A 17,094-nucleotide genomic window follows, 5' to 3' on the forward strand; every position below is an offset into this window, starting at 1 on the left:
GATAATGAAAACAGTTAAACATACCTTGAAATAATGTGTAAGCTCTTTGAAAAGCTTTAGAAGATGAGAAAACTTAAAATCAGGAGATATATTTTTCCCCATTAAAATTAAGCAGCAGCCTATCAAAACAAAAAATTTTTCTCTGTGTTAACATTTGAAATTACTATTGCCACAGAGACAGAGCTGCTGAATATGGGTTAAGGTAGGCGAGAATGAGAGAGCATCTTGTCTGTCTTACTGCACTTTGAGGTATATTCTTAGAGCGGAAAGGCTGAATATCTACCAGTCTCACAGAGCTGATTGGTGCCTGGACTGTTGTGGCCATCCACAGGAAACTTACCAAAACCCCACAGAATATTTGTCCACTGGCACTATTTCAACCTGCCAGTGCCTCTGACCTTCAGACAGCTTTGTTTTTGTGGAGCATATAGCAAGGCTTGAAAGTTTGCTTTACAGGGGAAACCACCTGGGCATTGTGCTAGCTCCAAACCCACACACCGTGAAGGAAGACCTCTGTGAGTTGCCCTCGATTCTTCCTATGCTCTTCTGCTTTTAAAAGGTTTCTGCTGAAGAGTTTTATCCAAGGGGATAACTTGTGTTTCTCAGTCTGTTTTTGCTCCAGCAGATGCCTACTATGTCTTGAAATCTTGAATTTCATGGGATGAGGGTCCTAGAAATAGCCTGATGCCTTGGATGGTAGCATAGAGCAAAACCTTGTGCCTGCCTTAACTGTTTTCTTCTCTAGCAAGAAAATCTATAGAGCCCCTATAAAGCAACTGTACTTTTTTTGCCTAATTCCACTGCATGTTTTTTCTGCATTGCTAATTATGTTTCTGGGTAAAAGTTATGTATTAGAACTGCATTACAAAGTTACACTTAATAAACATGCAAATAGTTTCCTAAATAACTGTCTTTACAGCGAGCTTTGGCAGCTCCTATTAGAGATATATTTTGTTACTGTGAAGTTTCTGGTTGCATTTCTGGCAAGACTGGGAATCGAATTAATGTGCCATTTAAATAAATTGAGCAACATGCTAATTATAGCCAGAAACAAATTAGTGAAACCAGATTGTATTCATTTAAATCAGATAAATAGGTACTTCTTCCTACAAGTAACTGTTGGTTGTTGCTGTAAAGACAGTCTGAAAAAATTTTTGACAATGCCTTTTGACAACTGCTTTTCACTTGCTGGTGAAATGACTGTTTCCATTCTACCACTGTTCCCTATTGTACCGAATACAATTGGCCTGGTGCTATAAAGAGCTTCAAAAGGAGATTGAGAAGCATAAAAATTAAGCTTCCCAAGAATTCCCACACCTTAACTGTAATCTCACAACTGATTTTCTGAACCAGGAGTATAGTAGTGTCTATGGCAACTTCTACCCATTTCATTAAACTTTAATGTGAGAATACAGACGGCCAAACGAGAGAGGATAACCAGTGAAAAGTTTACACAATGCCTCTGCAGTGCCACAGTCTCTGCATGAAGATCTGGCTCCTGGCAGACATTTTTAGCTATTTATAGGTTGAGTTAATTATTTGCAGAACTGAAAACCAAACTCTTCAGTTCTTCCTTCTGTAGTACTTGACAAGGAGTCTGGCTATGCTGTCAGCAGGATTTTCAAATCCAGTTTTCAAAGGTGTCTAAATGATTTTAGAAGTTTATGTCCCATTTTCAGAAGCAAACCACTTGTTTGTTAACTCACACTTGATTGTGAGAAAATGTCTTTTTTTTTCTGCAACAACTCCATATAGGTTTTGTTTTGGTTATTTCCTGTTGGATTGGGGTTCATTTGGGGTTTGTTTGGGTTTTTTTAAAAAAATTTAAATGTCCTGGAGAACTTGCATATTTTCTTCTTAGTGAAATAACAATGGCAAAAAAACCTTAAAGCACTAACTAGTACATACTGTCTTGCAAGTTGTTAATAGAACAAACTTGCACTAACTGTACAAATGAACAGACAGGGACCTTCTTGGTTATAAAATGAAGCATTTTAAAATGCTCAGCATTTTAAAATACTGGGTCACCCCAAGGATAATGCAGGTTCCTCTGATTTTCTCCAGTCTGATGTTTGGACAAAAAACTCATGCAATTTCCTGCAGGGGCCTGCCTGAAATTTGTTTGCATTGCACATCCCTCTTCTGAAAGTAAAAGCCCCAGGAAATCTGCTGCCTTTTGTGCAACAGAGCTAAACCAAAAGCAAAGCTACACATCTTCACTTTTCCCTGAGTTTCACTTTGAAATTTCATTTAACTAACAATAATTGAAAGGTTTTGATCATTTTTTATTGTTCTTGGCAAATGGTACTTGGCTGGATTTTTAACCGTGCTTCATATGTTGACTAGTCATTTTTTTAGACAGCACATGAAAGCTAATTCTCATTTTCTCATTACCCTTAGTTACGCTTTTTACAGACTCTTGGTGGCTTGGGGCCTTTTATTTTTCTTGCTTCTTTTTAAGTTGCATAGAAGCACCCCTTCTGAGCCTAGTTTATTGGAGGCTGGAATATATTTTTTTTGTTATTTTGACTAAGATGGTCTTTTAAGGACAGGGGCATGATTAGCATGTGCCCTGCTTCAGTTTGCTTGGCAAGGGGCCTCTGTGCCACAGCGGTTTAGCCAAAAGAAACAGCCAATCTCCTTGACTCCTGCACAATGTGCTGCATGTTCCTGTGTTCCTGTGTTTGATGGGCAGAGGAAGAATGGCAGTGCAAAGTACATCATGAAGATCCAGCATTTCTGTTGTCTGCAAAAGATTTTTTTTTTTTTTTTTAGTCCTCCTTTTCTCCATGGAACATCTACACCTACAATCTGGGCCAAGTTTGCTAGTCTAAATGATTGCAAACCCTCTTCTTAATCAATAACAGACATGGTTGGTAATTTTACTAGTTGTATTTATTAGCAAGGATTTTATTTCCAAAGGCCCCCATGCCCACAGTAAAGGCAGCCACCCAAATTCAGTAGGTGTAAACTGCCAGAAAAGTGGGTTATCACAACACCTGTGATGAGGAACTCAGCATAGTGTTACTTCTGCACTCTGAGTGATTTCCAGCTAAGTTACAAGAAATAAAGAAGTATTTCTGTGATTCTGCTGAATAGGGTTCTCAGTTGAATCTGCTAACGTATCCAAAGTTTTCTTCCTACTGCATTTTACATCCCCACTACTAACAACTTCAGTCTTTTAATGTTCTCAAATCAAACTTTAAAAAAATAAGGGGTCTTTTTTTCATGTGAGTTTTCTCTTTTCTTCCCCCTCTAACTTAAACCTTGTATTTTAAGATCCAATCTACATCAAAATGCCTATAAGTTTTCCAAAAAAGAGATTATTACATAACTATGTAATTATTAAATTCATAACAACTCACTCATTTGCAATACTGTGAGTTATTACAAGTTTACAGTTTAGCTCATGCCATCTTTGAATACTTTGAAATAAGTTTAACAAGTGCAAAGACCCGAAGAAAATGTTGGCCAAACTGCGTCATAAGGCATTTCACATTTGATAGCTAATTTTCAGGCAGCTTTCTTCAGAATATTAAGGACTTTTTAGATGATTGGAGCATAATGTTCAATATTTAAGGCAGGAAAAATGGCTTTTATTCTTGTAGTATGTGATAAGAGAAGTCAGCACTCTTTGGTGACTTTTTAAAAAGAAGCCGTTTAGAGAAAATGCTGTTTCTTGCACATCTTCCAAAATTTTAACCATCTCTTAATTTTAAAAAGTAGTTAAGGAACTCTTTTTCTCAGATGTCCATCTGCTTCTACCAATACTGCTTACTGTAATTCACAAGCCATCACTGGCAATGTCCACTATCACAAACCCATTATTGTGATTTCAGAGAAAGAGCAACCTGCTCTAGAAATCTACCAAGAATACCACAAACACAGAGTAAATACAATCTGTACAGAATAGCAGCAGGAGAAAATCAACTGTAGAAAAATAAACCAGTTTGGTTCACTACCAATACCATTCAGCAATAGCTAAATCCAGGTCAAAGTATTTTAAACTAAACTGAATGTGCACACTCATGGGTATATAGAAAGCTTAATAATTTTTATCTGTGAATTTATGGCCAATTTTAAAAGAAATTGTAAAAGAAATTTAAAAGAAAATGTAAAATAGAGTGAGGATAAGAGAAAGCTCAGAAACAGCTGGTTTGCAACATGCAGTTGCAAGTCCCTGCCCTTTGACAAGTTGCTGCACATTAGAAGAGCAGACAATAAGACTGTTTTTTACTCTCACTGCAGTTATTAAGCTAAGAGAAAGTAATGGCAGTGGACAGTGATAGAGACAGAGTAAATGGAAAAGTTATAAATTCCATTTTTATGTCTAAATTACGTGACTACTGATATTAGGAAATATTAGGCAGAGAAAAACAGACAATTGGAAAATTGATTGAGTCATCAGCTTAAAAGTCTTGGCAATACAAGACCTGACAACTCTGAAACAGGTTTTAGAATTCTAGATTTCTTCAGCACAATGGTAAAACCAAACTTTTAAAAACTTTATTTGTCTGAGTGTGTGTGTGTGTGTGTGTATGTGCATATTTTAATTCCCTCTTTTGTGACCAAGGAGTTTCACAGACTCATAACGTTTAGATTTGTTTTTCAGAGATACTTTTCGAATTCATGTTTGGCTTTTAAAATTTAAATTTCATTTCCTAAATTCTCATATAAACACAGATCTGTATGTACAAATTCCATTACTGATTGCACAGATGGTAATGGTAGAACAATTTGTACAATAAATGGAAATTTGTCCATGTATAAATGGAGATATCATTAAGGCCACTTTTAAAAACATGATCCTGCTAAACACTTTCTGATGCTGCTCATAGTAATTGTCACATCTTCAAACAGATTAACACCTGCCAAAACTGAAGCACTTTTCTCCTTAGAATAGAGGATAATTCAAGATAAGCTCTTTTCTCGTTTAGCAAAAATTATTCTGAAGAAAAAAAAAAGACAAAAAAGTACTGAAAATTAATACATCTAGATTTAAGTCTCTAAATAAACAGTATACTTATTTTTTCATCACAGACTCTTTTGAAGATATGCATTTCCCTGACTCAGGAATCATGAGCAAGGAGTAAGTACTGTACCTGAATGTTTGCCAGCCTCCCTTTGGTACTCAATACTTAGTTGTATGTGCATCCAATTATTAATGTTCATTTTATTCTTCACTCATGCTAAAAGGTTAAATGGCAGGCTCACAGTCTTTCCACATCTTCTAATCTGTTACTGCCTTCTACTTTTGTCCTTCCTGAAACTGCCATGTCCTACTTTATCTCCTAGTTCTCAAATCACCCCTCAAGGATGATTTCTGAAGGGTGACTTTAATTCCACTACACTTGCCTCTATACAAACCAAGTATAAACCTCTAAATACCAAGTACATTAACCTGATCTGACTTTCTAAGAGGGCATTTCAGGTTTTTAAAGAAGGCTAAAGAGCCATCAGCCCCATGCAAATCATGCCAGTGCTGAGGGGTTCTGTGGGAGCAAATGAAGTCACAAAAAAATTACACATGAGCAACTAAAGATCTTCCAAAACCTGGGAAAAACAGATGTAGCGCTCTAGAGTCAGCTTGTAGGAACTACAAGGGCAACAAAGCTGAGGCTTGATTTTGAATGCCAGTTAAAATACGTTGAATGCATGGCCAAACCCAAGGTCATATAGGGATTCAGTAGCACATCCTGGCAAGGAATGCAAGCTTTCCAAATCCCACTCAGATGTCCTTCACTGTGAAACACTGCCTCCTGTGGTTTTTTACAGCTGGGGCCTTTGAACACAAAGTTTTTCAAAGCAGTGCCAGAGTCATATATTAGTGGATAGCTCTGAGAATATGTTTTAAATAATCTGGAGCCAATGGATTTTTTCCATGGGTAATAGATGGAATTTAAAATTATTATTGTGTCACATTATCCCTAAAAATACTTCTCTTGTGTAAGCATTCAAACTGAACAACTCATGTGGGAGATGGATTCAGTAACTTTTCACTTTCTTCATGTGTTTATCTTCTCTTGCATACTTCTCCAAATTTATGTCTGCTTCTTGAAAAAATATTAAGACAGAACTGAAAGGCAAAGACTGAAAGGGGCTTCTGTGTTTTCTGTTGAGATATTTTCCCCAAAGGAAACCTGATTGTCTAACAAGGTGACCCATCTTTCTTTTACTATGAGGCATCTTACCTTTTACCCATAATGAGTACCTGAACTTCTGCTCAGGTTACCTCACACCACTTACACTGCTGTTGCAACATTGTACCATCGATGTAATCCCTTTTTCTTCATTTTAGGGTGGCTTTGCTTCTGTGTAGCATCACAAAATTACTGTCCATTTGCTGCTCTTAGCCATCCCCACCCTCTTCTCTGTAGCAAACATCTAAAGCACATTGACTCATACCAGCTGCCTGGGAGTGTATGTGTTGCATCAGGATTCAACAGCACACACAGAAAGGAAATATTCAGCATTGAAATATATTCCCTTTGCTGCAAACCAATTCAGTTATAAGGAACAGAGCAATTCATATGCTGCCAGGAATGTGTGTTTTATTTCAAAACATGTCTTAGGTAATTGAGAGCAATTACTAAAATTGACAAAGGGAAATAACTCCCCAAATCAGTCTTTTGTTTTAGATCCTTGTGTGTCAGACTTTAAAGCTTTACCTTCTTTCTCCTTTATATTTCTCCCTTTGACTGTCTTTCCACATTGCCTCTTCCCCATAGGTTTTTCCATGTTTCCTTCAGTGCTCCCAAATGATGGGAGCCACCACACAGGGCCTTCCTTTAAACACAATTTAATTCCTTTAACAGATCCTCTGATTACTAATATGAGAATGTATTTTTGACAGTTGGAAAGCTTTAATTTGATGCAATATGTAAGTGAACAAATCATGGAATGGTCGAGGTTGGAAAGTATCTCTGAAGGTTACCTCATCCAGTCTCCCTGCTCAAGCAGGATCATCTAGAACAGGTTGTCCAGGGTTGTGTCCCGTTGAATTCTGAATATCCTCATGGATAGAGACTATGAGAAAACTGTGCCAGTGTGCACTTGCCAGAGCAAGGAAGTTTTTTCTTGCATTTAAACAGAATTTACTGTATTTTTGTATTGATAAAATTGATACATTGATAAAATCCCCCTCAAGCCTTCCCTTTTCCAGAGGGAACAGTACCAGGTCTCCCAGGCTCTCTCGGCATGAAAGATACTCTGGCCCTTTACTGGACTCACTCCAGCAAGTCCATCTCTTTCTTTTGCTGGTTAGCCCCAAGTTCCATACTCAGGACGGGGCTTCACTGGTGCAGAGTCACCATCCTCAGCCTTGCTGGCAATACTGAGGATGCATCTGGCCTTCTTTGCTGCCTCATGCTCAGCTTGGTGTCCACCAGGACCCCTGGATCCTTCTCTGCCAAGCTGGTTTCCAGACTCAGCAAAGATTGGTGAATGGAGTTGTTTCTTCCCATATGCAGGAGTCTGCATTTCCATTTCTTGAGCTTTGTGAGTTCCCTCTCTGCCCATTTCTCCGCCCTGTTGAGGTCCCTCTGAATGACAGTACAACTGACTGCTGTATCAACCACTCCTCCAAGTTTTCCACCTCCTGAAATCTCGCTGAGGCTGCACTGTCACATGGGTCACTGACTAAGATATGAAACACTATTGGCCCCAGTATCAACCCCTGCGGTACACCACTACTGACTGGCCTCCAGCTGGAGTTTGTGCCACTGATCACAACCCTTCAGACCTGGACATTCAGCCAGTTTTCAGTGCTCTTTATTGCCCACGTGTCTAACTCATATTCATCTTGTCTATGAGGATGAATCATGCATGTATATGCACATTCTATTATGCCTTTTTCCTATTCTTTTCCCTTTCTTCTAACATCACATTAGAAGGGATGTTATCACATCATGTACTTACTTTAATGTCCCTTACATTCCCAGAGTGGGGCTGGGTGGAGCAATGCACCCTGTGATTGGCGCAGGGACTGTGCAGTTCAGGGAACAGTAATTTTCCTTCAAGTATTGAATTTTGCTAATTTGTGGTTTTCGTCCAGGGGCACAACCACATTTCACTTTTTTCATATGTCGGCTTCAGAGAAGAACTCAAATTCAGGGAACATAAAGAAGGCCATGTAATCTCCTGTTTGAAAGTTTGCAGAACCCTCAGGTTTTGCATGTCACAGAGGATACAACAGAAGCCACACTCTGGAAAATGTTATTTTTGGCAGCAGCAAGAGGTCACAGTTCGGGGAGAGGGTGAGGTTAGTGAGATTCCTTCAAGGTATGGCACTCTTTTGTTCAGACTTGGATCCATCAGTCAGGATCCCCTCACATTTCCACAGAGAGCAGGGGACCTGCAGCTTCTGCCTACCATCCCAATGGGAATTATAAGGATCTGTGAAAACATTTTTTTTTCTGTAGAAAAGCTCAGCTTCTACTTCATTTTCTCTTGTGATTATTTTTAGGCACCCCAGACACTAAGAAAATTTCACTGCAGAAACATCCTACAGCTACCATGACCTATAAAGAAACAGCTAACTCAGCTTAAAGTAGCCAGCCTACTATTGAGAGTAACATACCAACAGCAGCTCACTGCTTGATGAAAGCAACCTTGGAGGATTTACCTCCATGAGCAGGAAAGGTTCTCAGTTCAAAACTAGCTCTAGCAGATTCACCTTGACTGAAGTCCCTCTAGTAACCAAATTAAGACATGGAGTCAGGTTTTATGCATGAAGTCGAATTTGTGTGTGTGTAGGAGCACTGACAGAATAATCTAGTACAAAATTGTGTTCTGGCAGGTAATGCCAGGCAGCTCTTTCCAGCAAAAGAAAAATTTTGTGTATAATATCCAATATCAAGTCATTCTGTCTGAAAACTGGTACCTATGCTGCACTTGCAGATTTTTTTTCTTCTTCAGAAGGGAGTGCTCAGGTTTAACTAAATGAGAAGACTTCACTAACACCCATTTTCTGAGATATCACAAAAACACACTTCATTTTCAAGGAAGTTACACTTTCATGGGGTCCTGGACCTACAAACAAGAAGGGGCAAACACTAATTAGAAAATTAAGAACCATTTCTGAGGTCCTGACAGGTTTATATATACTTTGTTATAGCTTTTATAGGTGTCAAATACATAGATAGACAGCTCTCCATCCAAGCTTACGCTTGTTTTTTAAACTGTGATCTTCGTGGGTCACTTCCATCATAGGCTATTCTATGATTCCATGATTGATCAGTGGCAGGACTCACCCAGTGTGGGTCTATAATTTTGAATGCTTAATAAAATCCAAAAGAATGGCCATGTGTTAATTTAGACCATGACACCCATTCTGTAAATACAGAAATTCATTAATCAGTGAATGAAATACTGTAGTTCCTTCAGCTGGCAGCAAAACAGATGCCTGTGGACCTGTGTATAACTTTTGTGGGAAAATCCCATGTGTACAAAGTCGCTTAGCATTTATCATATCACAGTTATAGTAAAATAATACAAAATAAGATATGCACATATTTTCTCTCCTATCATAAGAAAAATAAAGCCATTTATTCCCCTAACATGAAAATCTATTCAAATAACAGCTTTAAATCCATGGGCTTAAATTATGTTACAGTCAACATTCTCTTTCATGCTCAAGCAAAAGATATTCCCAAAATCTCTCAAAACCTTGCTGCAGTCAGTCATCTGGTACAAAAAGCAAAGCCATAACCCATTGTTCCTGATATTTTTAACTAAGACCACAAATGAAAATAATATCTCAAATGGAACTCTCTCTGTCCATCACAAAATAACACCAAAGAGCACAAACAACCTTTGTGGTTCACCCTTGCACAGACTCTTGCTCTTGGAGTGCAGTGCAGAAATGGGTTTAACAGAGTTTCTGGCACAGTGCACTCATCCTCCTTTCTGTTTTTTCATTTCATTTTCTCACAAAGCTGACCAGAGGGAAGGAACACGCAGCTGCAATTGCTCTCTTCAAGGTCTAATAACAGCCATGCAATATATCACTTTAAAATACATTTTTTTAAATGAACAAGTTGCCCTCGAGGCTGAGGACTGGTGAAATCTCCCATGCTATATCAAACCACTGCTTTTGGTTTCAGCCACAGGCCCTGCTGTGACTGCTCCTTTGAAGTGCTCACAGGTAGGGGCAGCTCAGCAGAGAACGCCCTGCTGTGCTAAACCAAGGAGCTTGAACCCAGAGATCTTATTTTCTGCTTGTTCTGGAAAAAATCCTGCTGAGCTGCAGGCATAGGTATTCAAATAGGAGGGCTATAGGTACATTAGAAATATTGCAATTGATTAAATGACATTTTGCATGGGAAAGGAGCTCAGATTTAAGCCAGGGTCTTTGAGCCTAAGTGTAACATAGCTATAAACTGAATTTCAACCTGTGTTTTAATGCTGGTGGCTTACTTCTGCTATGAGAGTGGGTTTTAACTACATCTGAGACTGAAGATGTGGTGTCACCTGCCTGTAAAATAGATACAGAGATATCTCTCTGCATTGAGAAACAACTCTTCAAGTTCCAACTAAGCTACAGCAAATTTAAAGGCAGCGTTTTAAGACAGTATGTTTCTTTGTCTGCAGAGAGGAGCTTCAGCCCCAGCTGTGAGTACTTCAAAGGCATAGATTCCACAGCTGGTACTAGAGCTAGAATTAAGATGCCAGCTTCAACATATGCTAGATTTTATGATCCAGAGTTTTTCATCATCAGTTTTATTAATGTATACATTTTAATAAATTGGAAGTCATCTATAACACTAATTTGCAATTTTAAATACAGCTACACTCGAAAATATTATTTAGATGAAGGAGACATTTTAGAATTTGTGAATTATTTGCATTTTTCACAGGTTTTCCTTTCCAAAGGATCAGACATATACCTCCTGTAGTTTGGTAAGGTGCTGAAAGTAAGAATTGCCTTTATTAGCATGTTGAGGTAGAACTTTCCTATTATCAATAAAGGCCTCTGAAATATTTATACAGTATACTGAGGAATGACTCCATAACCTAGCCAAGTACAAGGTTGAAGCTACAAAAAGGCCAGTGCTACTACTTGGAAAGATGGCATTATTTCCTATACTTTTTCCTGAAATAACTAAATCACTTCAAGCACACAGCTTGGCATGTGAAGGGAGAGGCAAGAGTGAGACTGCAGCTTTTGCCACTCTGTAAGTGTGGCAAGGCAGGTAAGAACAAGCTCCTCATCACAGAGATGCTGTATCCAGGGGAAGCTTGGTTTACCCTGGGGTAAAGCACAGATTTCATAATACTGCTTAAAAAAAAATCCCACTGATATACATGTAAATAGTATTTCCTAGATTAATCCACAGACCCCCCCCCATCTTATCCCTGATCCACAGATAATGTGGTTCTGCCATTCTCCATCTCCTGAGTTTGGAATCTAAAGATAGGATTTAGAGGTGGGCAAGGGACACAATAGGAAAACCCCTGCTGGTCCATTGTCTACAGGGTGTATTGAGCCAACAGGACTGGAAAAGTATCTTAAGAACAGGCTTTTTGGGGGCTATCAATTCCATTTTTAGTCATGGGGTTTATTTCATCTGAAATGAAGCCTACTTTGAAGAGTTTGCCCTTTTAATGAAAAATCTAAGTCAATAATTTACAGCCTTGCTGACAAAAAGGTCTCTTTAAAAAATCCTTAAGATTTTCTCAGTGAAATAGCTTTTTTCTCTTTGACTGAATTATTTGATAAACAAGGCATTCTAGTGTATTTGGCTTTGTTTATATGCTTCCTCTCCTTCAAAATGAAATGAAAAAAGACAAAAATGTAGAGAATGAGATGAAATCAGGAGTAAAAGCTAAATTAAACTGGAGACAGCTCGAAGCTTCCTGAGAGTCCTTTCTGCATACTCATTACACCTCCTATTTCCTCCCTCCCTTCTCTAGGAAAGAAGCAACATTGCATTTTATTAGCCCACGATGAGAAGCAGTACAATGTTTGCTATCTGGCCAGGCTGGAATTACTGTCAATTCAGCTGCTCTGTGCAAGAGACATTAAAGAGTATCTCTTGTTCCATACTGGGGTTTACATTTTGTCTGCAGCTATGAAGCTTTTTCAGTCTTTTTAACAAGGACAGTACAATGTCTTTGGAGGGATTATATCGTTGCCCTTTTCTTACTGCAACTTAAAGTATAATAGAGAACCATGGAGTAACTATAATGCTGTAATTAACTGGAGTGGCTCTGCTGATGTTATTAACCATGAGCATATAATTCAAGTGGCTTCTAAATAGCCATAAAGCCCCAGGAGTGACATACAGCTCCATATTCACTTCATAACCATCTGTTATTATCAAAATATGTTGGATTTTCCAGTTTATGGTGAAAGTTTTAAAGTAATGCCTGTGGGAAACACAAAAGGTGGAAAGGCTCTTAGGTGTGAGAAAAAAGCACAGGGGGAGTAGGCAGAAATTATAATACATTTGTACTAAATATTAGTTTTATTTTACTGTATCAGATCCAAGACACGCTTGTAATTCTTATTGTCCTTTTTTCTCCCCAATGCAATATTCTTTTTCATTCTAATTCTTCATTCTGAGCAATTTATGTACATCTGACATATCTGTAGCCTGCATTAGGGAGAAGTGGAAAACATGCAGTTCAAGACCATTATGACTTTCCCTGCCCTGTGGTGCAGAGCTCAGCTTGTGTGAGTTGTCATAGCTTTATTAAGGTCAACGTTCCAGCAACTGGTAGAGCATCTGATGCTCCTGTGGTTTTGATCTGAACACACTCACAATTTCCTTCCCATCTGCTTTTCTTTACATGCTAAACATTTATATTTCAAAAACTGTGTTCTTAGAATTGCACCTTTTAATTCACACACAAGCACTTAAAAGTTTTTAAGGTGCATATGCCATCTCTGGCTTCTGGGAACACAAGACAAGAACCATGGCTGGCAAAGCAGAGTTTTAGCAGGCATCAATCCTTAAGTTTTTGGCACAGAATTGGAATTTCCTGATTTTTTTTTTCTGCTTCTGTTATTATATGCAATATCATTCAAATTCTATTTTTAAAGATCAAATTTTCAGGACAAATTATTAAAAACATTAAATGGGTCACAAGGAGCTAATAAGTCAAAGGAATCCAATAAGCTGGGCAAGGTGAACTTTACCCCTTCCCTTTATCAGTAGTCTGGCCAAATGTCTCAAGTACAGCCAAGCAGCCAGGCCACTGTAGCTGTGTGGAAAGAACTGGAGGCTGAGTTGAAAACAGTCAAGAGATGGGTGAATCCAGTTGTTGATTTCAGTGTGGGGTGGGGATGGTGTTATGGAGTACTGTTTAAATTTGGGACACAGTCAGATCTGGGACTGGAGTTTGAAACTAAAGTAACCAGAGCTCGTTTATAACAGGGCTCTGAAAGGCATTTGAGGTTACATGAATGCTGCTGCTGCTACGGACAAAGAACCTCTGTTGGTTTGAGGCTGTATTATAATTAGTACTAGAATCAGAGTTAGTGTAAAGCTGTCAGAGAGTAAGCAGTGAGAAGGTGGTTGGGTTGATGAATGACAGTGAGACCCATAGGGACAGCAAATGCACATTACCAAAGGTGACTTTATATATGTTTATGGTTTGTTGAGACACAGTAGTATCTGGAGCAGAGGTCAGGGAATTAAATGAGCATGAAGTGAATTTAATATGATGGTGGATTTGATCGGACTGGTAGAGCTCAGATAAAAACTGTCCCAAGGGATGCAGAGCCAGAAGTCAAGGGAATTGATAGGACTATCAGAGCAAGGGCTTTGCCAGGCACTGGTAGCAAGATTCAGCACAGGGTTCAGATCAGACAAACTCATGGCAGTGAGGCAGGGGCAAGGCTAACCTGGGAAGTCAGTTTGCTGGTCAGGGTTCTGGCCTTACCTAGTGGGGGTAGTAAGGGTCGGACACAGCACCACGGTTGCTGGGCAGGATCAAAATCATGCTGGGAAGTCCTTTGTGGATTGGGGTATCGATCAACAGGGTCCATGGACAGACATGCACATGCCTGTGGCTGATCTGGAGTCTGTAACTTCTGTGAATTCATTGGGTAGGGTCTGACAGCCCCGTTGGACTGAAATGGGGATCCTGGGCCAGGGCATTGGGCTGGGCCAGAGGCCCCAGGGGGTTGGTGGTCAGAGCCTTTAAGGACTATTAGTGCTCTCAGGGTCCTAGCAGTAGATGATGAGCCACTGACCTATCTTTAAGGTTCAGAATTGGGGTTGAGGCTAAAGGCATAGATTTATGAGATAGCTTTAAACGGTGTCAGATGTACCCCACAGAATTAGGATGTGGGCTAACAACAGCAGCATGGTGGTTTGGTCTATGAAACGTTTCACTCAAGTACAGTTAAGGCTAAGTTCCACTCAGTGAATAAATAAATACAGTAAAAGGCACAGTTTATTTCTGGATCAGTATAGGCTAGGATAAGAGCTGTGAATAAGAGCTTTGCTGACTGATGGGTTAAAGCACAGCAATGGCCAAAAAAAAATGAAGATGGATTTCTTGAGTTTTTTACTTCTGGGCATGAACAGGAATACGTTGCAGACCAACCTAAAGCAAGGACAAAGGGCTTCCTTCAGAAAAATAGATGGGGTTTTGTGCATGTGTCAGTGGTCAATTCAGCATGGGCAAATACTGAAAATGGATCCCACTTCCAAAGAGGTTTTGGTTGTAATTAACATTATCGATTGTTAGATATTACTAATATTATGTTTGAAGCTGAGACCAAAGTATTGGCTTTAGCAATTCCAGTGATCTGTTGAACTAGATGGAAAATTTTCCAGTCTTTCACAGGACTTTTCTGAAGTCACCCCACTGGGCACACCATCACAGTGAAGCTGGCTGAGTACAGCACCACTGATCCTGGCCTTGAAAGTAAATCAGCTGGTAGCATTTTGAACACCCTCAGGGACAAGCAACAGAGCTTGCACTGATACTGTGCCAATGGGTTAGCTGAAAGTATGAGAGCACTATATAGAGAGTGAAGAACCTCTGAGTATGATGTCACTACAGCAAAAAAAATCACATTATGCAAAACATTCCATTTTAAAAAACATGGTTTTAAACAAATACATTAATGTTCTCTTCAGTAGGAAAGGATGAAGTAACTCCCTAGACTCATCTAGCGTTCCTCCGGTGGTATCTTGAAAATACATTTTGTTGGGTTTTTTTACTGTAATAGATATTATAGAAACCTTAAAGACAACTGTATTACTGGACCATGTTACAGGATTAATGGTGCAAAAATGTACAACAATGAACCAGGTCTCAGTATGTGAATTCATGTTTCTAAATTAAAATAATTTTCCCTTCTTCCAGTACATGCTCACATTTGCCAGCCTTTAAGTTTCTAAAGCACTCCTTCCCCTCTTGGCAGCATCCTGATGATGGTACTGGTGATGTTGCAGAGAAAAGTACAAGACTTTTGCAGCCCTCCTTCTACAACATGAAAATTCGGATCTGTCAAAAGAGAGTACCTCTGTGGCTATCACTGACATCTTGGCAGCAAGAAATTTTAAAAAAGACTTATTGACTCACATGAATACCAATGGAAAACCAAAATATTTTATTAACAGAAAGTAATTCCTTTGTAAAAGTGCATACACATACTGAACAAGGTATGGAATTTCTGGAGGAGGTTTGTCATAATAGCCAAGGCAGAAGAGGATAAATGATGCCTTCCTTTTGACCTCTCCTGGACCTCTTTCTCTAGGTTCTGTCCCATATTGTAATGGGAGAAAGAATACCAACAATGGTAATTTTGGACATATAAATTATATTGAATGAAACTTTCATTTGGTGTAAATGGAATAAGTTTGACTTAAAAACCCAGCATAACTCTTTTCAGCTTTCACCAAAGACACTGCTGAAGTATCTTTTTTCTTAAGTGGAGCCTACCAGTTCTCATTTGACTGACTTTCCCAGCATGAGTTTCTATTTGCAGATATTTTGCGCACATTTTCTTGACATTTAACCTTGCATTGTTTAATTTGGGACTGGAGGTCAGAGTTCGGTTTTGCTAGGCACATAATCTGAACAGTGGACACTAGGAATGGCATTATTTTAAGTGTCTTCTGTTTGTGTTGTTAAACTTTAGTTCATTTTGCTGAATCCCTAATTTGTTTGGAATGTACATCTACACATTAACATGTCCATACTAAAGTATTCTGCAGTATGCTAGAATAAGGGCATGCAGTAACGGTACCACTACTGAAAAAGGAAAGTTGGAAAAGCAGTTTGCTTACATTCCTGTTTTTTGACAGACTTCTATTGCAAAGAACAGCATTATAGGAATCTGATCAAAGCCTTTGAAAGTTGGTGAGAATTTTCCCATAAACTTACTTGGTATTCATTACATTATGAATGAAATTGATGATGGAATGATGTAATATTAATTTTCTGCCATGAACTGCAGAAGTAGTAGAGGTGAAGGAGATTTTTTGAGAAGGTTGTGACATTAATTTAGTACTGTTGGTTTTTACCAAGTAGCCTGATCACTGTGCTCTCCCCAGATACAAAAGCAGTATGTTTGGCCTCTGCTCCTCTAAGCAGTATCTGATAGCAACTAAAGATGCAAGAAACAAATACAAGAATAAAAAATAAATTATTACAGTTAACTGGAAGAAATTAACTAGCCCAGTGTGGAGTCAAGCCCCATTCCCAGTCCAGTTTCAAGATTGCTTCAAGCACACAGGATGGAAAACTTGACGACAGTTCAAGTTTTATCATGTTCAAATCCCCAGGCATCACGGACAAACATCACCTAACAAATTTGTGTTGATCCTTTATGAAAATCCCATTATTTACAAAATAGTTTGTTTGTGGTTCCTGGACTCTGTTTCTGTTGAATGGCCCTCAAGGACAGAAAAATTGAGACAAAGATTAAACACCAGGCTGCAGTTGAAAGTTGACAGATGATTTAAGAAACCTTTCCTAAAAGTAACATCATGCTGCTTGTGAAACATGTCTGGTTTTCATCTTTGCCAGCTACCAAAAAGTCAGGCACTTATTCACAAAGGTTTCAGAAACAGCAAGGTCTATTCCCCTCCAGTCCCTCTTCTTTAGTAAGCTTTTCACACAGACACCCAG

The 17,094-nt window shown here is 38.9% G+C and overlaps 1 protein-coding gene across 4 annotated transcripts in view; it reads left to right on the plus strand.

Annotated features, from left to right (window-relative positions):
* The first annotated feature begins 383 nt into the window (after positions 1-383).
* The window catches only part of CLNK (cytokine dependent hematopoietic cell linker), a 57,187-nt gene continuing 40,476 nt past the window's right edge, over positions 384-17,094 (plus strand). For all 4 annotated transcript variants that reach the window (XM_042053046.1, XM_042053047.1, XM_042053044.1 and 1 more), the window contains exons 1-2: positions 384-515; positions 5,041-5,089. In XM_042053046.1, coding sequence (XP_041908980.1) covers positions 5,055-5,089 — 35 coding nt within the window. In that variant the 5' untranslated portion in view covers positions 384-515; positions 5,041-5,054. The remainder of the gene's footprint in view (positions 516-5,040; positions 5,090-17,094) is intronic.

The sequence above is a fragment of the Corvus kubaryi genome, unplaced genomic scaffold (assembly GCF_017639235.1).
Source record: "Corvus kubaryi isolate FWS band 111438036 unplaced genomic scaffold, C.kubaryi_AGA036_p1.0 split1-131, whole genome shotgun sequence".
NCBI lineage: Eukaryota > Metazoa > Chordata > Aves > Passeriformes > Corvidae > Corvus > Corvus kubaryi.